The sequence below is a fragment of the Carassius auratus genome, unplaced genomic scaffold, assembly GCF_003368295.1.
Source record: "Carassius auratus strain Wakin unplaced genomic scaffold, ASM336829v1 scaf_tig00009130, whole genome shotgun sequence".
Taxonomy (NCBI): domain Eukaryota; kingdom Metazoa; phylum Chordata; class Actinopteri; order Cypriniformes; family Cyprinidae; genus Carassius; species Carassius auratus.
The window spans coordinates 1,205,796-1,229,989 of NW_020524006.1; the positions used below are offsets into that span (position 1 = coordinate 1,205,796).

A 24,194-nucleotide genomic window follows, 5' to 3' on the forward strand; every position below is an offset into this window, starting at 1 on the left:
ATGACTTTTGCAGCCAACACGGAATTGAACACAAGCCAGAAAGTACATGATTTAATGCATTTAATTACATAGGACCTGGTTAGGAAAAAACAAACTGTACAAAAACAAGTGCAAAGTGATATGACAAATAATATTAGATTTTAGCCTAGACTGTAGAATTTTGAGCCAATAGGAAACTACAGGTTAGTTTCAGTAATCATTTCAATATCACTATTAGATATATGCATGTCAAACGGTGTCAGGGTTTCTGACAGAATGTCTCCACGAGCGCGTCAGGCTCTGGACTGGAGAGACAGACGTGTCGTCATGTCAGACAGATGGCTCAAGTCTGCCAGCTGCGCCTGATGTTTGATGTACTCGAGAGTCCGAACCTGGAGAGAAGGACAGAAAGAGGTTAAGGCTTTGTACTTGCCGCTGAATGCAAGTGCGATTGTGCGTACGACTAACCGACGTGCGCGTGTCACAGAAGCCATGTTTGTGGCTCAGGTTCCACAGGTTGACAGCCAGCTGATTGAGTTTGTTGTTGCGTAGATCACCATGAGCCAACAAACAGCCGAACAGAGAGAAAGCCAGACTGCCCTGCCTGCGTACTCCCTGAAACACACAGAAATAAGCTATCACACCTACAGCCATGCTAAATCATACATGATACAATTATTGAAAATACACGTTTGATTGTTCTGACAATGTGGCTCCAAACTATATTTGGATGCTTAAAATGTCTAAATGTCAAGTGGCACCTGCAAACAAATAATGATGCTCTATAAATTAAAAAAATATATATATATTTTTTTTTATGTTGTACTGGTTCGGCATGAACATTTTACTCTGTAAAAGTGGAATACTTTAAAACTGTTGGGTGTTTTTTTTTTTTGGTCACTGAAATTGGTCTAAATTGGTCGGTCTGGTCACACAGAAACTGGTCACAAAGAACACGGTGAACTAAAAAAACAACCGTTGGCTCTGATTTTTACTGATAACCGATAAGTATCATTGGTGATTAATCGGCAAACACTATGTGACCCGTGCCTTCAAACTTTCAAAAATGATTTCTCGTTATTTTCACATTCTACAAAAATGATATATTATAATATGCCGTATTTTTCGGACTATAAGTCGCACCAGTCCAAAAATACGTCATGATGAAGAAAAAAACATAAGTCGTACTGGACTATAAGTCGCATTTATTTAGAACCAAGCACCAAGAGAAAACATTACCGTCTCCAGCCACGTCATGATGAAGAAAAAAACATAAGTCGTACTGGACTATAAGTCGCATTTATTTAGAACCAAGCACCAAGAGAAAACATTACCGTCTCCAGCCACGTCATGATGAAGAAAAAAACATAAGTCGTACTGGACTATAAGTCGCATTTATTTAGAACCAAGCACCAAGAGAAAACATTACCGTCTCCAGCCGCGAGAGGGCGCTCTATGTTTTCATAGCGCCCTCTCGCGGCTGTAGAAGGTAATGTTTTCTCTTGGTTCATGTCAGATTAATTTTGATAAATAAGTCGCACCTGACTATAAGTCGCAAGACCAGCCAAACTATGAAAAAAAGTGTGACTTATAGTCCGGAAAATACGGTATATAATATAAAGTGTCACAATACTTTCATTTTGAACACTATACTTTTTGTATTGTTATATAAATCCTAAAATTGTCTATACCTTGATCGTTCCAGAGACATCCAAAAATGTCTAATTGTGTCTTAAGAGTCCAGCTTCATTTAGAGACAGAATCTCACCTCATCTCGGCCCAGACCCTTCAAATGATCCAGAACCTGTCCGATCAGAGTCTCACACAGCTTGTTGATCTCTGCGATGAATTTGGGATCTCCTCCATAGAGGGTTTCATTGGAATCCACTGCAACAAGAACACACATGCTTACAGTTCCACTTCAATGCCAGAAAGACCTTAAGCTGTTGTGTTTATTAAGCCCCTTTCACACTGCACGTCGGACTTAGGTCGCCTTATGTGTGAAAGCAAACACGTCCCGGGATTGATTCCGGCATTGAACCTGGGTCGGGGACCTAGTAACATTGCCGGGTTCAATCCCGGGACGAGCGCTGTGTGAACAAAAGCCAGATCTAATGCCGTGTCGAAGTGATGATGCTCGTTATCGCGCGACTCTTTTACCGGCTGTTTTGAAGGAAGATCAACATTTGCGACAAAAGAATATGTGAAAACCGTAATGAAGCAGAGATCAGTTAGTTCCTCACTTTCCGCGCTGGAGCCGAGATCGTTCGCCAGCTTCAGTGAAAGTATAATGTGCCTGACGTTTTCAACTCGTACATTACACGTCACTCCCTGATGTCACGTGTCGTTTACGGGATCTTTACGGGTTGTGTGTGAAAGCACGCACATATCCCGGGTAATCACTGGCAGTGTGAAAGTGCAAAATCTAGCGACCCGGGAACAATTGCCGGAAAACCTTACCCGTGTATTTGCCGAAATCGCAGTGTGAAAGAGGCTTTAGAGAACATGTCTGTATTTATTCACTGCGGTACCTTTAGGAATGGTGTAGAGATAGCTTTCTTGGCTCATTGCTGCTAGTAATGGTAAAGCGCTGATGTAGACGCGGATCTTAGCATCACTGTTGTCCTCCCAGGTGTAGTCCTGCACCATATTCAACAGCCCTCGCACCAGATACAGCACACCCTGCTCCGGATGATCCTACGAGACCAAGTCAACCATCGCACTTAGAGAGATGAGGATAAAGCACTCTTGCAAATATTTATTTATGCATTACCGGCACTACGAGCAGCGTGGAGAAGAAGTTGTTGATGAATTCGAGGAGGAAGGGCTCAGATGAGCGCTGTTTACCCTCAATGCTGATGGTTCGTGGGACTTCTGGCAGAAGACTGACTGCTGCCTTCAGAAACGCATCCGCTGAAAAATGGACACAAGTTTTTACATTCAATATCAAATCTTCCAAACTCAGCTGATCATGGCAGAGACTGCTCTTCACACTGATCTGAAGTCAGTTTTGAACGCAAATGTCTGAAAGTTTGAAATCTTTAGGATCTTTTGAAAGAACTCATCGAGGCTGCATTTATCTGATCAACAGTAAAAAAAATAGTAATACTGTGAAATATTGTTTATATATTAATACAGTTTCAAACATGAGCCTCCGGAAATCATCATAATTGGCTGATTTGGTGCTCAAGAAACATTTCTTATTATTAGCAATGTTGAAATGTTTTTTTTTTTTTTTTTTGCTTAATATTTTGTAGTATCAATCTTTCAAAAGTTTCAAGAAATTTTATTTTTTAAGAAATGAATAGGTTTATTCAGTACAGACAAAATTAAATTGATCAACCATTACTGTAAAGACTTCTATTTTAAATAAATGTGGTACTTTTGAACTTTCTATTCGTCAAAGATAATTTATCACTGTTTCCACAAAAATATTCCGCAGCAAAGAATAGTTTACGGAGCACCAAATCAACATATTAAAATAATTTCTGATAGATCATGAAGACTGGAGTAATGGCTGCCGAAAATTAATCTTTTCTATCACAGGAATAAATGACTTTTTATTTGACAATATTAATGTTTCTACTGTATTTTTAATCAAATAAACGCAGCCTTGTTGAGCATATGAGACTTCTTTATAAAATCTTAAAGATGCCAAACCTTTGAACAGTAGTGTGTTTTAATTATCATTCTCCATGAGAGGCTGGAAGAAGGATGTACAAGAGCATCTTCAGTCTGAGGGAGGCTGTAGCACTCACCCTGGGACAGACACTGGTTGGCCAGCGCTACCTCTCCAGAGAGCAGATAGAGGTTGAGACGGTTGAAGATACTGGTGAGGGACGGAATGGTGATGAAACTGTAGGCAGCACACGCCTGCAAATAAACAACAGGCAGCAAAAACTTAATCATGGAATAAAATGGGATAATGAAGAGATCCAACATTATTAGGGAGAATGTATGTACACATATACATGTTATGAGGCACCCAAACAGGAAATAATTATGTAAAATCTGAATACATAAATGTAATATGTAAATCTCAATATATGAACTTAAAATGTGAATATACACCATGAATATATAGATACAAATCTGAATATATAGAAGAACTGCATGTATACATGTAAATCTGAATATACAGTTATAGCCATGAATAAATAAATGTATATATATATATATATATATATCCCTTGTGCATTGTTCAAATTCACTACCCTTTCGTTATGTTCGGGGTGAAAACATCAACTCAATTAAACTGCTGTAAAAATGTATCAGATTCATTTTTTTTTTTTTTGCATAAATCTGTTATTTATGCTATTATACTCCATATAATTTGCTATTATACTCCATATAACTCCATATACAAGCCAGAAACTAAGCCTTTTTTTTGCACAGGCCTATCTAAAGGGTTAATGGTCCCACCTAGTGATCAACTGTAAAAATAAAAAATTTTACCTCTTCCCAAAAGGGAAAACCACAAACAATCAAGAATGCATGATTATATGGTGTCATGGCTTTGCAATCAAAAAATGTCGTTATAATGGAAGTCAATGGGGCAAAAACAGCCACCAACAACTAATTAGGGAGAAAACATTTAAATCTAATGCTGCACAAAAACTAACAATGCATCAAAGCCAATTTTGTTACTAATCTTTGACATGCCCAAGACTTTGATAAAAGGTAAAAAAAAATATCCAGTCCACAATCACTTTTTATATTGAAAATATGTAATTTTGTGGGGGGGGTTTTCCCAAATCAGTGACATCATTTATGAATTTGTTAATTAAAAAATTTGGCATTTTTTTTAAACATTTGGTAGTTTTGATCAGGACTGAGGTTGATTAATTGAGTTATGCAAAAAAAAAATGAAAAAATATTTATCTGGTACATTTTTACAGCAGGTTAATTTAGTGGATGTTTTCATCCACGAACAACTCGAAAGGGTAGTGAATTTGCCCACAGTGTACTGTTGAGTTTTTGAAAAAATTCAAAGCATTTTCCCAAAATATGGGTCAAAATAAGATTTGTCACCAAAAATCATTCCAGTAGCTCAAACACAGAGAAAGTTGTGGCCAAAATAAGACTCAACTTTACCCCCTAGTGGACAAAAACGTCCCCAACAACGCATAAGGCGCATATATATATATATATATATATATATATATATACACACACACACATACATACATACACATCTGAATATATAAATGTAAATCTGAATATATGTAAATGTAAATCTGAATATATATAAAAGTAAATCTGAATATACCACAAATATACACAAATCTCAATATATAAATGTAAATCTGAAAATACAGTTATATCCAAGAATACAGATACAAACCTGAAAATATATAATTATTCTCTGAATATATAAATGTAAAACTGAATATACAGAGACATGCATTCAGATGTATTTTATATATTCAGATTTACTTATATTTTTTTTTCAGGTTTGTATCTGTATTCTTGGATATAACTGTATTTTCAGATTTACATTTATATATTCAGATTTTAGATAATTATTTCCTGTTTGGCACCTCATAAATGTATATATATATATATATATATATATATATATATATATATATAAATCTATATATATATATATAAATGTATATATATATATATATATATATATATATATATATATATATATATATATATATATATATATATATATATATATATACACACTTTTTTTTTTTTACAATTCAAAAATACAATTTAGCAAATGTTCCTCATAGGATTTAACCATTAAAATTCTGTAAAGGTATAGAGAGAATAAAACGAACCCTGACAAAAGCAGCCGTTTTTCGTGAGTGATTGCCTTTCATTACGCATCTGGTCTCCATTGCTAACTGATTCACAGTCTGTATAAGAAACAATCATATCATCATCAGACATTTCACCAGCACTCCATTAGTCTTACATAAGACTTAACAACATGTAGGTTCAATCTGTTTACTAGATTAAGACACAGGACTGACAGTAGAGGACTGAATCTGAAAAAACGTGTTTTAATAAAGCCCTCTATCAGGACCCTGTCAGGACCCACAGATATCATGAGCGCATGAGATGCAGGCTGCTAAGTGACCTTGATGGAAGAGATACATTTACTACAAAAACATTATAGTACTGTACATGGATGTAAACACATACACTGACATGAAAATACAGATGTTTGCAGATAACAAAAACTCACTCACATTGTGAGGTATTTGTATAATACAGGTTTTCCCAAACTGGAGTTTGTGAGTTGATGAAAAGCTAATAATTTATTACATACTGAAAATGGGGAAAATAAAAAATTAAATAAACACCTTTTAGATATCTTATTTGTTTACCTGCATGTCATGTAACCTTTATCCAACATCAGATAACCATGATCATGCAAATGTTGTTGTTTTTTTTCTAATTACTGAAATGTTAAATTATTCTCAGGGGGCACTTCAAGCGCGTAGAAAAGTTTGGGAATCCCTGATATAAATAGGGATGGGTATCGTTAAGGTTTTAATGGTTACCCTTCTCGGAAACACTTTAGAATACTGTTTCTTACTTACTACATAACTAATAAGGAATTATTGAAGAACTAACAGGTGATTATTCATTAACACTTAACTCACTACTGTTAACTATTAAGGAAAATGTGTTAATTTATCAGTATGTAATATAATTTTATGATTATGTTAAGTAACAGTTAGCTAATCAATAACTAATGTATTGTGTCATACCTCCTGAAGAACTACTATTAATTATCTACTAGTTAAGGTTCAAGAAAAATAACTATGAAATAACTACTAATGAACAGTTATACACAAATAATCACTATAATAATCAGGCTGTGTCCCACAAGTACTTGAGTAAAAGTACAGATTCCCCAATAAAATATTACTCCAGTAAAATTATAAGTAGGCCTATTCATTTTCACAATTACTTGAGTAAAAGGACAAGTATAAAGTACTACTACAGTAGCAACTTTGTTACAGCCCACTTATTAGCCTATAATGGAAATGAAATATGGATTTTGTTTGCTTCTAAATGTTTAACTTTTGATTATGAAATGTTTGTTCAATTAGTTAAAATGTGGGCAGTATACATGTTAAAATGGAATAAAATATGCTGTATTAAGAAATGTTCTCATCTGAAATAAACAGATTTTAGTCAAAATGATGTAGTTTATTATTATTTACTAATAGGTTCACTTTAGAATTCTGTTCTAAGTCCTGCAAAATTATCTGATAAATCTTTATTAATTACTAATGGGTTCCCTATTTTTTCACTTTAGAATACTGTTTCAGATTCTAAGTATTTCCTTCAGAATTATCTGATAATTCTTTATTAATTACTAATGGGTTCCCAATATTTTTACTTTAGAATAGGCTTAAAGTTTCAGGTTCAAAATGAGTCCTGCAGAATTATTTGATAATTAATTATTAATTACTAATGGGTTCCCTATGTTTTCACTTTAGAATACTGTTTCAGATTCTAAGTAATTCTTGAAGAATTATCTAATAATTCTTTATTAATTACAAATTGGATACCTGTATTTTCACTTTTCCTCAGGCTTTGCCTTGCATAAAGAAATTGAATTAATGGTAATGTGGTATATGCTGATGAGGCACACATACAGTACTGTATATAAAATATAAAAACTAAGGTAAGTTATCACAAGGCACTGGAGTCATGGTGGGGTTCCTATAGGAAGCTGATTTCTTACAAAACACACTCACAAAACAATTCACTACGCAGGCAATACCTCTATAAAATGTATTGCATTTATTAATATTGCATTTTCATACAACTACTACTACTGCTAATAACATTTATGTGAAAGGGACACAATTCAATGTAATTGCGTATAACTGTTCATTAGTAGTTACTTCATAGTTATTTTTCTTGAACCCTAACTAGTAGATAATTAATAGTAGTTCTTCAGGAGGTATGACACAATACATTAGTTATTGATTAGCTAACTGTTACTTAACATAATCATAAAATTATATTACATACTGATTAATTAACACATTTTCCTTAATAGTTAACAGTAGTGAGTTAAGTGTTAATAAATAATCACCTGTTAGTTCTTCAAGAATTCCTTATTAGTTATGTAGTAAGTAAGAAACAGTATTCTAAAGTGTTACCTACTACTCTTACTGATACAGCTTAACGGTCCGGTACTTTAACGGTATTCTTATCGAAAACGACGAAAACACCGAAGAAGCTTAAGGTTTTACCCCATTTACTCTCAAATACATTCATGCCAAGCTCGATAAACAGAGACGACTTTGGTAGTTGATACGCTGGAGCTTCTTCTTCCTGTTATAGCAGTGATCCTCAAATCTGGCTCGCGAGTTTCATGCAGAGTTTAGCGCAGACTCCAATTAAACACACCTGCCTGTGATTTACTAATGATCCTAAAGACACTGATTAGCAAACTCATGCGTGTTTGATTAGGGTTAGAGCTAAACTTCCCAGGAAAGTGGATCTCGCAAGCCAGATTTGAGGATCACTGTGTTATAGCGTCCTGTGTTTCACACTGCGCATGCGCAGAACGCCTACATGCAATGCAGCGAAAATTACAGCTGTTTGGAAAAGCATATGCATTTTTACTTGGTTTTACTGGCACTTGAAGCCTTCAGAACGTGAAAATATCGATCCTAAAGTATTGTGGCAGAGCAAATGAACACCTCCCAAAAACAAGAGTGCCCAGAGTGCTGCTTATGTGATTGTGGCGCATGTTTGTGTTTCTGAGTTCATTCTTTCGAGTTTCTCTATGCATAATTTCATAGATATGTGGCTATATTTAACCACTGGTTCACCTAAAACTCTTACACTATCTGTAGTTAAAGGGCATGGTTTGATATAGTGCTCAGGCAAATTTGATCTAAGTAAATGTTAAACTTTTGAAATTCAGAAAAAAAGAACCACATATTGATGAATCAATACATGAAAATTATGTATCTGTGTCCTGTTATTTATCTTTTGGTATGCATTTCAGAAAAAAAATGGTTAGGATTCAGGTGTAGTTGCAAATAGTGATTAATCATGATTAATCCACTGAAAATTCTGATTAATTTGATTAAAAATTTTAATCATTTGACAGCCCTAGCAAAAATATATAGTAAATTAATTTTTTTCCCTCCAGTACCAAAAAAAACAAACGTATAGCATCAGATCTTACTGATGCTACGTTCTTTCATAATTTAGCCCCGGGGCCAGTTTAATACCGGGTTTCGGCACACATCCCTAGATATAAAACCAAAACTCATCCATTAAAACACAGGGTGCTCACGTGAATCAGGTGAATGATGACAGGTTCTAGATTACAGAAAGTTGCTCTGGCTTCCACACAGAAACTCAGCTGCTGCTCAAAGTCCCTCCCAAACGACACCTGATGTAGAGAGAGAGAAAAATAAAAAAAGATTCTGTGAAACTCTAGGTTATGTTGTAGTTGCTGACTCTGACCATACCAGTTTACAGTTTAAATGATATGTCACCATTTAGTTTTGGCATTATAGTAATTTTTTAAAATTTTGTAAAATTTTAAAGGTTAAATATTGCAAAGCTATCGATACATGGTCATTTTCATGAGATTAAACCAGATGGTCTGACTGTCCTGAAAAACATGATTCCATTTGTGTCAGCCGAGCTCTCGAAAGTGAACTACCTTTCAATTCATGCAAACAGCACGTTTTCTGAGAGCTCATTATCAGATGTATTTTTAAGATGGTGACTCACCATACGAATAAATCCAATAATCAGCAGAGACAGAGATCTTTTCTCATCATCTAGAGTTAGAGCACTTTAACACAAAGACCATATGCAAACACGTCAGCGTAACAATCCGCAATTTTAAAATGGTGAGACAGTTAAAAAAAATAGCCCACTCACTTGACAGAGTCATGCATGGTCTTACAGATGTGCAGCAGTGCATTGAGAATGACTGGGTCTCTTGTTGCTTCCTGCTGGTGTCTAAACAGAAAATATAGAGAGAAACCTTTAACCTAGAACTAGAATGACCATCCTCTGTCTGGAATTTGAACACTTGTTTCTCTACACAGTTCTAATATCGAATAGTGAGCGACAAACGTACTTGATGAAGACCTCCATGATGGATTTACACACCTCCACCCTCACACTGTCTTTCTGGAACATGTCCAGAAAGGGCAAAAACTTCTCCTGCAATCATAGAAACATTATTTATCAGCAAAAATAAAGCATTTTTATATGATTATACTATTTTTATATTACTAATGATATTTTCATTTACAGTTAGAGTAAAATTATTTATTTGGGGCAAAATATGAAGGAATTTGGGCTAAATTGGCCCAATAGTATGTCAAAGTTACATGTGATTTGCTGAATGAACTGAAATTGAAAGATATTCAACACACAATGGGAGAACTACATTAGTCAAATTCTAGTATTCTGGTTGGGTCTGGTTTTTCTCTAAACCAAGTTTAGTACTGTCAAAATAAAATAAAATAAAAATCACCAAACGATTTTAATTTAGCCATAACACCATAAAAATAAATAAATTATACGTATATAAATTAAATCCACATTTTAGTAGGTTTTAGTATACAGTATCAAACAAATGTTTGCCATATGTTGTGTTTATCACAACATGTTTATGGGTTATTCAAACAGGAACACCTAATGTATTCATCAAAACTACACTTCTAACTCTAAATTGACTTGCAGTTTTAATCAAAACATTACTGTAATCCAAATTGAAATGGAAATGTTAATACATGAATAATAAATGTATGTATTGTATTACATTCATATCACTGAACGTAAATAACAGCAAGTCTGTAGGATTCAAATTCAAGAGCTGAATTAGAATTCAAAAGGCAATCTGAATGGAGCACAGCCCTGCTAAAGGTCTGTTTCGGCTGTAGTCATACCATTGAGAAGAGCACAGAGAAGTCCTGGAAGTGGGGAAGGATCTTCTTTATCACCGACTGCAGCTAAAACACAGAGGAAGAGGGATGAATAGCGAGGACTTCATCGACACCTTCTCATATCAACTTGTGTACATGTTTCTTGCATACCTGTGGATATGCATCCTCGAAAGCTCTGTCTGGAGTCATGTGTTTGATGATGTCAGCAAGAACGGTGTTCACTTCCCGTTTCTACAGGGAACGAATTTGAAAGGATGTGTTAAAAATGGCAGAATTTCAAAAATGTCTGAGCTAAACAGAGCAGATCACTCACTGTGAAGTGACGGCAGGTAAACTCCACCCAGATCTCGGCACAGTTGATGTAATCCTGAGTTCAAGAACACACAGTACATTTTGTATTCAATTCATATTACATATTCTCTTTCTATACGGTGTGTTTTAAACCACTGAGAGACCACCAGAGGTGTTTACCCTTGGACTGCGCACTTTAGTGACGACCTTCCAAGCTTCGTTGAGTATGGAGAGTCTCTCGCTCTCTGGAGGGTCAGCACAGGACAGACTGCGACCCAGAGACGCAAACAACAGGTGCTGAAAAAAGACAATCAGGAATATAAACTGTGACACAGACACTGATATACACCAGACCTTTGGCCTGTCTGTAGATTTATATGTGTGTTTTGTCACCTTGGGAAATCCAGCTTCATCACAGTCTTTGATCATGCCAATAAAGTCTGTCGCTCTCATTGCAACAAATTCTGCCCGGAATGCCCACATGACCGAGTTCAGCAGGAGAGCACTATGGGAAAATGAATGAATATTGCACATTCAATATCAAATCAATATTATAGATTTTTTCATTTTCTGAAGATGTTTGGCCATGCCAAAGTCATAACCACAATGCTAAGCTGTTCTGGGTGGGTTGCTTAATGGTCAGAAGAGCCCACCACTAAACTTATCTATGATAATCTCATCTCAATGGGATTTTTTCACCTTTTTTTTTTTTTGGCTTTTTTGGCCAAAATTTGCAAGTTACTCTCTTTAACAAAACAGATTTGAGGCATCATTTCTGAGCAAAGCACAACCGATCCAGGAAGTACATGCTGTTATGAGCCAAAGTCATTTGTTGGTTGTTTCCATTCTGCCCTCTTGTGTTCTCTGTGCATGTTTGTTTCAGGTGGGCGGTTCCTGGAGATAATTTTTTGGAGGCTGCGATTGGTTCTCCTCTTCACCTGATCCAGATGTAAGGACTGCCCCAAACACTCAATCGGGGCCATGATTGTGCCATCGCGTGTGACTCCACAGTTTGCTGTTTGCCTTGTTATTGTTGTTTATTTGAATTTTTGAGTGTCTTACCAGAGAGATAGTGTGTTGGTATATAAGGTTGCGATTGTGTTCTGTGATAATTATATTATATTGTTTTTTCTTTGCCTAAATTCTGTGATATTCCCGGTTAACTTGACCTAAGCCTGATTGACTAAGATTTTGGATTCTGATTGTAAATTGTTTGCTGTTAACTTGTATATATATATATATATATATATCTATATATCTTGTAAACATTTTGTTAATCTTAGTTGTTGTTAAGTTGAGGGACGTAGGTGGTTAGACGCCATTTTATTTTGATATCACTTTTCACATTGTTTTGGGTTTAGGGAGTCAGGTAAGTTGAATCTGTATTTTGTTTCTTTCGGTTTCTTTAATTTTGATTTAGGAAAAGGGTTAACAAAGAGGATTTTTGTTTGTTATTTTGGCCTTGTCTGCCCCTGACGTTAAGTCCCAACTTGTAAATAAATTATTGTTTATTCAACCTCTCTCTGGTTCTGAGACTCTCTTCCTTTTCCTGTTGCGGCTGACCCCTAGCGGTCGTAACACATGCTTAAGTTTAATATTCAGTCTTCCGAAATTCATAAGTATGAGCAATAGTAATATGGATTCTTTCATAATTTAGCATCTCACTAATTATCAAGAAATATCCGGCTCTCACAAAGTCCAATGCAACTAAACGACAAGAAGACATCAACCCTATTCACAATGAGAATTCTCCTAGCATTAAAAAAACAAAAAAATGAAAGGGTTCATAGAGATGCACTGTTTTGTTGTGCATGTTTTTCATGGTGTCAGAAGAGTTAGCAGATCTTACTTGTTGCCCAGCTTCTTGCATCTGTCCATCATCTCTGTTAGCAGAACCTTTAAAAGACACATTTTATCACACATTTATCAATCAGAATACTTTAGACTGTTACCAATAAAATATGATCAACATCTACAAAAGCCATCTTTCCAATGCCAAAATGGCACAGAACATGACTGTTTAATGCTGTTCAATGGTGATGAATGTTTTTAAATGTTATAAGATTAATGTATTTTTAAATAGTCTACATACAGTATACAAATGAAAGTCAACTAATTTAAAGAAAAATTATAAAATAATTATTGTTGATCATCAGCAGTGATAATTCACACCCCTACTGTAGAACAGATGCAAGCATTGCACACAACCAAAAATCTAACAGTAGCGCTGTCATCCTTACACATCTCCCAAGCATGCAACAGAACACCTTGCAACTATGGGCAGATGTTTGAGTTATCCTATAGAAATAGTCCATGTCTGACTTTGAATTGAACAAAGGATTAAATGGAAATGAAACAACTAGTCAAGCACTTCCTCTGAGTGGGGTATATGTATGTACCTCTGGTGCTCTGTATGCCACACACTGCAGGATCCAGTGTATAGCAGGAGAATAGAGAGTCAGATAGATGGGAATCTCCACCCGCTGCTGCGCCAGCTGATTCTGCACACTTTCACCATGAATCTGTCGGAAGGAGGCCAGCAGGTCAAAGAAATTCTTATTGAGGCTGTCCTTCAGATGCGGCGCCACCTCCATCCCAACCTGAGAGAAAGAAAGAGAGCTAGAGTCTCTATGATACGGCTGGGGTCCCTCCTTCAATTTGAATCTACAGGGGTTTGCTTGTTTTATCATCCACTATGCAACAACTGAAAGCATGAAACGCCACCTTAGAGCAAAAAAAAGTAGAAGCTGTAGGGAAAACCTGCTAAAATACATATTATGAAAGAACATTATTATTTTCACCCTGCATAAATATGCCCGTGCGTACACAGCCACCAGTGGGTCTCCTATTCCCCTGATCATCGCTGTCAATCTCTGCAGCGTCTCCTGAATCCCACTGAAGGACAGAAAGAGGACATCAGTGACCTATAAAAATTAAAAAAACACCTGCATGAATCGAAGTGTTGCATTGCTCAGATACGTACGACTTTGTCAAGAAGCGGTTGCATTTCAGAAGAGCAGCCTCAACATATCTGCACTAAAGTCAAGGGTTCACGATTACATTCTGGGGTTCAATTCAGATTTTTTATTCTCATAAACTAGTTTAATCCTATAAAGATGACTGGATCTAATTTTACATGCACATTTCAAAGGCCTTTACATTCTTAGAATGAACAAAACTTTTTACACACCTTTTTGACTGATAGTTGATACCTTTTCAGCAACGAAAAGGCCCTTTATTTTAACTGTAATCTTTTCATTCTGAAATCTTTATAAAGTAAACATAAGAATCACTTTTTTATTGTTAGTTATATTTCAAGATTAACACTAGACTGAAGCAACTTACGTTTACTTTATTATCCATTTATAATGTTTAGAGAAATCATGTTAAAATGATATATGATATGATATCAAGCTTTTGAGGCACATATATCTCTCAATAACCGTTGTATTACATAATATTATATATTTAGAACTCATCTAATAAAACTAGGCATTTAAATATCATCTTACTAAGAGGTTTAACAGGGAGATATTTAAATGCATGTATTTTAGGTAAATAGTTTGTTAAACTGTTATAAAGATCTGATTTGATTATAAACAGCTGATCTTTACATGGCCAAGAGGTAAGGTGAAATTCTGTTTGCTTAAAATGAAAATCTGCATTACATTGAGGGGGGGAGTGTGAAATGCTATTTCATGCATACTGAGTTTTTTACACTGTTAAAGAGTTGGATTCCCATGCTAAACATGGACAAAGTTTCAAAAATACCTCTTTCGGTTTGTCACAAGTTTCGGAAAGTTTTTTACGAGTATGGCTCTGTTTGACGTTAGATGGAGCGGAATTTCCTTATATGGGTCCTAAGTGCACGTCTCCCGGAAGACCGCGCGCCCGTATAGCGAGGCTGAGCACAGACATTTCACTGATCAGAGCGATTCACAAACCTGCACAGATTACCAAAAAAAAAAAACAGCATTAAGGGACCAGTGGATGGAGTTTATTTTTACAGAGCATCGACGGAGTTGTGCAAGTTTTTTGTTTGTTCCCTGCATTTCGAAGATGCTTGTTTTACAAACATGGCCCAGTTTGACGACGGATTTGCGTATTGTTTATTTCTTAAGGATGATGCAATCTCAACGAAAAAGGGTCACGATCATGTGTTGGAACCGCAGGCGGTGAGTAAAACTGCTTCAAATATCTCTGCCTCCTTGTTAGTGCGTCCACCTCCCATGCCGGAGACCCGGGTTCGAGCCCCGCTCGGAGCGAGTCGTTGCTGCTGCTGCTCTCGTTCAGTTTCAGCCTCGGGATCTGATTCTGGATCATAAATATACGCTGAACCTGACTGTTAGCCATAATTTGTTTTGGGTGATGTTTTTTTTTTTCTCACAGTAATGTCACAGCTTCCACATGCTCTCAACTCAAAAGCCTACTGGCGCTCCTGATTCTTTAGCTTCGCCCATACGTCACGCCTCCAGCCACTCTTGTTTTTTCCGGGAAAAATCGGCACAGACTATTTTTCTCTTATAAATATAATAAAACTAAAGACTTTTTGGAGATATGAAGGATGCAGTACTACTCTATAGGTACTCAAGATTAACAGGATATTGAGTGAAAACGAGCATTTCACCCCCCCCCCCCCCCCCTTTAAAAGCTAACAGAATCTGACCTTACTTTTCTGGCCATATAAATATAAGTAACTGCAAGTTTAATATTTTTGCTCAGTTTAGGCCTATGAATAAATTTGAGGAGATTTTTCCTCCACTAGTATGAGTTACAAATTCTTCTATATCATACAATATGAGTCAAACAAAGCCTGATGTATCAAAAAACATAATAATAATAATAATAAAAAGCACACATTTCTTTTCTTTTTTAGATTTTGTCAAAAGGTTCAATACTGTTGCATTTTCAAATTATATTTTTCGGACTATTTCCGACTTTACACGCTTAATCATTAAAACATCGTAGACTGGCTTTCCAAACAGTAGACGTGCTAGTGCTTTTAAAACTGCTGTTTGTCCTAACACGCTTATTTAATTTAATCTTTTTAGTGTCAACACTTCTTGAAAAAGCTTAAATAATGAAATAAGAACATGGAAAAGTGTGTCAAAATCCTGCTGAAAAGATACAGTCGAGGGACAAGCTCTCTGATGGAGGCGATCTTAAAGAACCAGTTGAGGCACGTCTCTTTGGCCGTGTCATTCACATCATCAGCGGAGAACGATTCTGAGAACAACATTAATGAGAAAATCCATTTTAAAAGTGTCACAGATGTGGTAATAGAATAGGCTGAGCTGTGATGCGTTTTGTTTCACCTGGTAGAGGATGAGGGTCAGCACACATGGACCAGATCCTGTCATAAACCAGACCACCTGTACACATATGACACCAACAAGAGCAATGGACAGACATTGTGCTTTTGTCTTGAGGCATTTTAATACAATTTTCATGGTAACCCAAAATGTTGCTGTAGTTTATCAGCTCTAACAAAAGTAAATGGTGAATCTTGCCATTTATAAATATATATATATATATATATATATATATATATATATATATATATATATATATATATATGGAAAAACAAAAAGATTATTTTGATGAACTCTTACCGAAGGTGTCTAGGATATCTGTGATGAGAACAAACTTGCTGGGGTAGAACTGAATTACTGACGTATCGGAGAGCAGCTTGGAGCACTGACACAAAATAACATCATAAGGAATGTTTACTATATTTTGATAAATATATATATATATTTTTGTCATTCACAACAAGACCAGAAAAGTGCATTATGAAAACTCATTTTGTTTTAGAGCTAAAATGTCATTTGAGTGTATTCTGTTGGTTTGTGTGTTCACCAGTCCTCAGACCTGGATGACAATTTTCAGAGCTTTGACTTTCTGGTCCGAGCCCCAGGCCTCCTTCAGAGACTGGTTGAGCTCTTCAATGCGGTTGACATAGTCCTGCTGGGACAGGTTCAGCAGCTCCCTCTGAGAACCCTGTGGGCACACACAATACACAACATATTCATTAACATACCTACCAACAAACGGTAAAGCACAAGACGTCTCCAGATGAGACCCACCTCCTCCAGGTCATCCAGTTCCTCCAGACGAGTGCGCACCTTCTCGGACACCGCTGAGCTGGGACTGGATGCTTTATCTTAACACAAACCAAACTGTTAATGTGCCTATTAAAGTTTGTTAAGTTATTGTACAGTACTTTATCAGCACTGATCAGGACGGACCAACAATTTAGCTATGGTTTTTTGTTATGGATTGCAAGTGTTTTTTTATTTTCATCATCAGTAATAATGATAATAATAACAATTTAGAAATTTGATTATTAAGGGGAAGTCGTGGCCTAATGGTTAGAGGGTTGGACTCCCAATCGAAGGGTTGTGAGTTCTAGTCTCGGGCCGGACGGAATTATGGGTGGGGGGAGTGCATGTACAGTTCTCTCTCCACCTTCAATACCATGACTTAGGTGCCCTTGAGCAAGGCATCGAACCCCCAACTGCTTCCCGGGCGCCGCAGCATAAATGGCTGCCCACTGCTCCGGGTGTGTGCTCACAGTGTGTGTGTTCACTGCTCTGTGTGTGTGCATTTCGGATGGGTTAAATGCAGAGCACAAATTCTGAGTATGGGTCACCATACTTGGCTGAATGTCACTTCACTTTCACTTTCACTTTTCACTTTTATTAATGGAGGTTTAATGGAGGACAACAACTGGAATAACTACAAAGCAAGAACAAATGAAAAGAGTCTTCAAAAACTGATGAACTCACTCTTGTCTGAGCCCATGAAGAGATTCTGTAAGAGAAACAAAAGCTCCATTATCGTGTGTCAAAAGTAAAGACTGACAGGATGAGTAAAAGGTGTAAAGCGCTGCACCTACTATAGACAGTTTCTCTGTGGTGGTGAATCTAGACAGGATCTCTCCACGTTTAGATGACCATGGCTCAAAGTCTGAGCCCACTTCCTCGTCTTTCTCCTTACGTTTACGTCCCAACTCCTAAAACAAAAAAGTGATAGTTAAAGTGAAAAAGTAACAAATGTTTCATGGGTCGATCAGTTTGATGTGTATTCACAGACATGATGTGTGTATTCACAGGATTCTCTAAAGTACCTTTGAAACAATTCCATGGTATTAATTGAGCACTGTGCTATGTTCTGTAAATACCATGGTATTACCATCTGATACTGCACAAGTATATTTTATCAGAGTACTAGTGTACATTTATGGATTTAATTATACTCCTACCGCTATGTTTGTGAATGAATTTTGTTAATTTTACCCCAGCAGAGACGCTGTGTGGGATAGCTGGTGTCTGAGACGCCGCAGCAAAAAGAGATAGTGGGTCGGTCCCATCCAACATTGAGCTGAGTGGATCCAGAACCACAGAACTAGAGGAGGAAGAGGAAGAGGAAGTGCTGCCTTTCCGCACACCACGGCGAGCTTTAGAGTCTGTCACCTGGAAAGAGAGAGAGAGAAAAAAAAGAAAATTATATATACATATATATATATATATATATATATATATATATATATATATAGTCTAATCTGATTCTAGAATTTTTTCATTTTTCTTCTATTGAATAACTACTTTTTGTTCAGAGATTCGATTCATTCTAATTACCAAAATCTGAAATTTAAGGAAAATACATATTCTTGTTCAACACACTCAAACGTTGTTTACGTGATTAGGACTTAACCTCTAATAACAAGACAACAGTAATATATATATATATATATATATATATATATATATATAATTTATTTATTTATTTTTGCTTTGAATGAAAGCATTTAATGAGTTTTTAGGAGAGGTGTAGTTGTACCGTGATTGCTTTAAGTGGATGATAGTCACTGAAGTCCACTGCTGAAACCTCCAAACGACACATCTGCAACTCACCCTCATATTTACGGGCCCGTGAGTGCCTGTGCAGAACACGAAACATATACAGAAAGATGATATGGACAGTAGTATCAATACATAAACCTGAACAACAAAGGGCTTGAAAAACGAACAAATGTACCAAAAATAACCGAGTCATAAAAAATAAAACAATTCTGGGCATGGTAACGTTACCATTGTTTTGTGTAGTTGGAATGACTAAAAACAGTGGTAGGAATACCACAAGTAGCTTTAGGTAAAATAAATAAATATCAAGGTATTCGACTGTGTAACTTACTCCTTTAGTATCACGGCAGCTACCAAGGAAACATGGTATTAACGTTACATTTGTTACCATCAATGTGCTATCATAAAAGTTAACGTACAAATTCCTCTAGTCTATCGCTAGTACAGATATCTTACAAAATACATATTCATCACTATTTCTATATTAATTAAAAACGCCGCGTTAGAATTTGATAGTGTCAAAAAATGTTTTAAAAATATAAACACTTCTCACCACTGAACTGAAGCCATGGTCATATGATCCTGAAGTGTTTGACGTAAGAGTCGTGGTGTCATAATAAAAGTCACCCATTTATTTGTGAGTGATGCACTTATCTCTAAAAAGCTGTAAATTCCGCTGTGTTTGTGTACAGGTTTTTCTTTACCACTGGAGACTTAAAATTGAGTACACAGCATCTCATGAGGACTTACTTATGTCGACATGGGGACCTAATTTGAGGTCTCCATGGGTACAAAATTTTTCTTTTTTTTCTAGAAATTGTACAAATGCAAAAAAAAAAAAAAAATCTGAGGGGTAGGTTTATGTGTGGGTTGGTGTAGGGCGATAGAAAATACAGCTTGTACAGTATAAAAACCATTACACCTATGGGGAGTCCTATAGACAGATATAGATAAATAAAGATACATTATGTGTATTTTATGTCCACATTTTTATGTGAAAGACATTTTTAGAGCATTTGCTCATCCGCAATGTCTCAAAAATATATTTGACAGATAACGTTATAAATAACATGATGTTGGTTCATTGTCACTTTTGCAAACAACATTTTGATTAGTTGAATCAATGTTCAATGTGTTATTGAATCATCTTTATACTGTGATCCAGGTTCAACATTAATGTTGCTAAATCAATCAATATAATAACAAACATTTTGTATGTTTTATAGACAGCAACAATAAAATAAATAAATAAATAAATAAATACATAAATAAATAAATAAATAAAATAAAACAATAAAACAGGACACAAAAAAAATAATAATGAGCAACCCATTCTCACTCCAAAGGCGTCAAAAACCGAAGCATGGTCAAGCGCCCCTAGCGTCACTTTTATGACGCCAAATGTGCCTCTCGGCGTCGACTATCGAAGCACTACGACCTTCATTGCTTTCAGTGGGAAACTTTTGGCGTCAGAATTCGACACGAGGACAGGAGATGTTTATCGCTATGAAATCACGTTCAAGAAGTCTCATTCAGCACACATCGCGCGATACTTGCTATCAGTTCCACAGTTTGGGTGAGTAGTCGTATATACGCTCTTTTAATGCCTTTTATCAAATGTATTCTGTCTTCTTTATTAATCAGATTAGTGCCATATGTTTAATCGCTGTATTATATCGGTCATCCGCGGCTGTCTTTGAGTTTCATTGCGTTTAAATAAATGAACACAGCTGCTAATTAGTGTGATTAAACTCTATCTGTCACGTGACGTGCCATAGACCTTCGATCCTTTTTATATTATTATTAATTTCAGGATCAATGATGTAAGTTGTATTTGTAGTAAAATCATGGTAATCACGACACAATAATAAATGAAATGTGAAGTTAAAACACAGTAAATGGGACATTAGTAACTGTAACTGTAGTTTTACTATGATATATTAATAATCAATACAATAATCACCAAACCAGCTATGTTTGTATCACTGTAATGCTAGTGTTTTTATGTGCTTTTATATGACAGATATCACAGTAATCATGTGTTCTGTACCATGCTTTTAATACCTTTTAATGTGAATCCAAAAAAATTAAAAATAAACAATAAAACATGTATTTTTCCATCTTGCAGTTCATTCATATCAGTTTATATATATATATATATATATATATATATATATATATATATATATATATATTGCTCACAGATCATTATTAACATTCTGTATATAATTCAATTTTATTTTCTCTCCCCTTTTTTATTATTTATATTTTTAGCTGAAAAGACATAAAGGCAGTCAGCCCAGTGGTGTTTCTGGAGAGGGATTCCTTCAGAAATGGAGAAGACAGAAAGCTGCGGAGGCAGATATATGCAGCAGTAAGTCTGTGATAGTTTGTCTCTTTTATCAAAAATTCCTGCTGTTATAATTTGTACAGCATTTGTTGTTTCTTAAACTGTTGCACAGTCCAAATACCCACACTTGCCATCTTTGCACTTGACCACTTGATTACTTATTTGACGTCTTTCCTGTATTTGGCCTAGTGTTCGAGTGAGCATGATGACCACGAGTGTGTGTCGAACTTTTCATGACCTGATGACTGTGTTTCCCAATCCTGATCCTGGAGAAGCCCAGCACTGCACGGTTTTGGCGTCTCTCTTATCTGCCTTGGAGTCTTCACTGATGAGCTGATGAGTTGAATCAGGTGTGTTTGATCAGGGAGACATCTCAAATGTGCAGTGTTGGGCTTCTCCAGGACCAGGATTGGGAGCCACTGCCTTATGGGACACTTATGTGTTTAAAGAGATTTTTAATATCTAATTATCAATATTTCACATACTGTACTAAACACATCACAGTCTTAATAATCCAGTTTAACACTTGTATGATATTGTACAAGCCCCAGGACGGTCTCATCTGACACTATCAAAAGAATTCATATGACTATAGCTTGTTATTAATTACTTGCTTTCAATAATGGATTCATTTAACATTTAATTTTACAGCATCTTTACAGAGGCTGCTTTTATGGTCTAAACAAAACACAGTGTAATGTATAAGTTGAATGTAATGTAATATTTCTGTTTTACAGGATTGTTTGAGGATAACACTGCAGTTCTCCATCACGCACAAGGACTCACCTCGTTAACTCTTTATCCCCCACACACACAGATATGGTCCCTGGATCAGTGATTAGACTTTGCAGTGGTTTGATTTTTGCAGAAGATGTAACTTTGTTTTATTTATAAGCTCATAATGAATACATTACAGAACCAGTGATGAAAACAATAGTTAAAAATAGTATTTTTCGTATTGATAAAGCATTTTGTTCTCTTTTTCAAGCTTCATACAGTGAACTTTTTAGACTTTAATTAAGAGTTTTAGTAAAGGAGATATTCATACACAGTCATCCCCTAGCTCCAGTCCAGCTGAAGTGAATTCATGATGTTATTGTCAAAGCTAGCAGGTGTTTGTTTTCCTGAACACTTTCTCTGTCTTCCATTGTTCAGACAATCAGTGTTTATTTGATGCTGTGCTGATTGAGTTTTATAGATGATATTGCACACTTGACATGCATGTCTTCATGGTGTTTTTTTGTGAGTTTGAAACATTTACATTGTGTTGTATAACATTTTGGTCAATTTAATTTTTTTAATAAAATTGATCTTTTTCCAGTGTTCTCTGAAAGACATACTGTATTTACTGTTTTGTTTTTTAATAAAAGCATTTTCATTTGCATACTGAAAATAGTTAATGTTTACAACATAACTGCCTTTTTATTCTTTATGGTGGCAAAAACGAGCTTGGTGACAGAGGATGCAGTGTAGTAATTTGGGCATGTTGTCTTTAAATGAGTTTGACATATCAATAAATAATGGAAGATCCTTACAAAAATATGCATGTTTATTATGCTTTATGTATTTATTTGTTCATTCATTCATTCATTAATTTATAATTTCTGTTTTTATTCCTAGGGTTCAAATGGTAGAGAATGGTAAATCACAGAAACACAAATGTGAACAATTTTAACTTTAAAACACAATGTAATATACAATGTAAATTTTAGAAGCACGTCATTTGATTAGTAAATATATTTGTCTTTGGTCAAAAAAAAAAAAAATACAAATCTTAAAAATGTGTCTTATATTTAATGAGAGGAATCTATCTGTTGGATACAACTGCGACTGCTGGGCATGTGCACATCAATATTGCCCAATTTTTGTCAAGCTGAACAACGGAGGAAGGTGAAGACGTTAATAAAACAGAATCTAATAAGTAGCAAGCTTAATCTATTGTTAACCGAATCTATCCCTTCAGCCGAAAAACGAAAGACATCTGTCATACATGGATAAGGAAGTGTGACGCTGCTGCTCAGCTTTGATGTCATTGGCTATGACTTTTCAGGACAGTCTGTGGTTGGACTATCTTTTAACCCATATTAAACAGCGCATCATGTTAAAAAGTATGTTTTGCTCCTATCATCACATTAGTAATATATTAAGTCAACAATGAAGTGTTGCTATCTTGAGAAAAATGACATCTTTAGCGAGATCCTAATCCTAACCCTAAGCATAACTTCAATGAACTACAAAAAACAGCCCCCTAGTGTTGCCTTTCTATAGATAGAACGACGGAGGCTTGTGGGTAATGTAGTTTAAAACTTTTTATTAACGAAACTAAATAAATTATTTATTTTAAGGTAAACTGGATATCTAAATATGTTTATTGTGCAAACATCTGTGATATATTTGAGAGGCAGGCTGAAATGTGGTATTTTACAGTGAGCAATATTTAAAATGCTTTTATGCCAGCTTTCCACTTATTTCTGAAAACTGAGCTCAACATTATTTTATCAGCATAGCATAAGTAATAATCCTGCCCATTTTCTCTTTGATATGTTAATTGGACTCTGATTTACAGCCATTTGAAATGCACAGTTTTGGGCTCTTCCGGGGGGTGCTACTGGGCCCCTGGGGGTAGCAGGGCAGTAAAACCTACATATATGTATTATCCTCATCATGAACAACAAACTGAGCTGAGTCACATTTATATCTGACAGTTTTCACAGTCCTCTGTTTTCTATTCTATTCATCATGGCTATTATACCTTTTGACAGGACATTGTGAGGCCATCTGATGAAACATGGAAAAATT

At 35.7% G+C, this 24,194-nt stretch overlaps 1 protein-coding gene across 2 annotated transcripts; it reads right to left on the reverse strand.

Moving 5' to 3' along the window:
* Nucleotides 1-36: 36 nt before the first annotated feature.
* LOC113072483 (UPF0505 protein C16orf62 homolog) lies at nucleotides 37-19,672 on the reverse strand. 2 transcript variants are annotated; one of them, XM_026245477.1, is made up of 30 exons: nucleotides 19,599-19,672; nucleotides 19,023-19,122; nucleotides 18,479-18,655; nucleotides 18,079-18,195; nucleotides 17,969-17,993; nucleotides 17,267-17,343; nucleotides 17,052-17,180; nucleotides 16,793-16,877; nucleotides 16,496-16,552; nucleotides 16,310-16,406; nucleotides 14,164-14,211; nucleotides 13,982-14,075; nucleotides 13,580-13,780; nucleotides 13,030-13,076; nucleotides 11,574-11,685; nucleotides 11,361-11,477; nucleotides 11,203-11,256; nucleotides 11,040-11,120; nucleotides 10,893-10,955; nucleotides 10,076-10,161; nucleotides 9,874-9,954; nucleotides 9,721-9,784; nucleotides 9,275-9,373; nucleotides 5,775-5,852; nucleotides 3,738-3,852; nucleotides 2,753-2,892; nucleotides 2,511-2,676; nucleotides 1,748-1,866; nucleotides 448-594; nucleotides 37-371 (listed from the first exon to the last, which is right to left on the reverse strand). In XM_026245477.1, exons 1-30 carry the CDS (start codon nucleotides 19,658-19,660, stop codon nucleotides 273-275), a joined length of 2,937 nt encoding a protein of 978 aa, XP_026101262.1. In that variant the 5' UTR covers nucleotides 19,661-19,672; the 3' UTR covers nucleotides 37-272. The 2 variants fall into 2 exon arrangements, with proteins under 2 accessions (XP_026101262.1, XP_026101263.1); XM_026245478.1 differs by lacking the exon at nucleotides 19,599-19,672 and adding an exon at nucleotides 19,377-19,536.
* Between the last annotated feature and the right edge of the window lie 4,522 nt (nucleotides 19,673-24,194).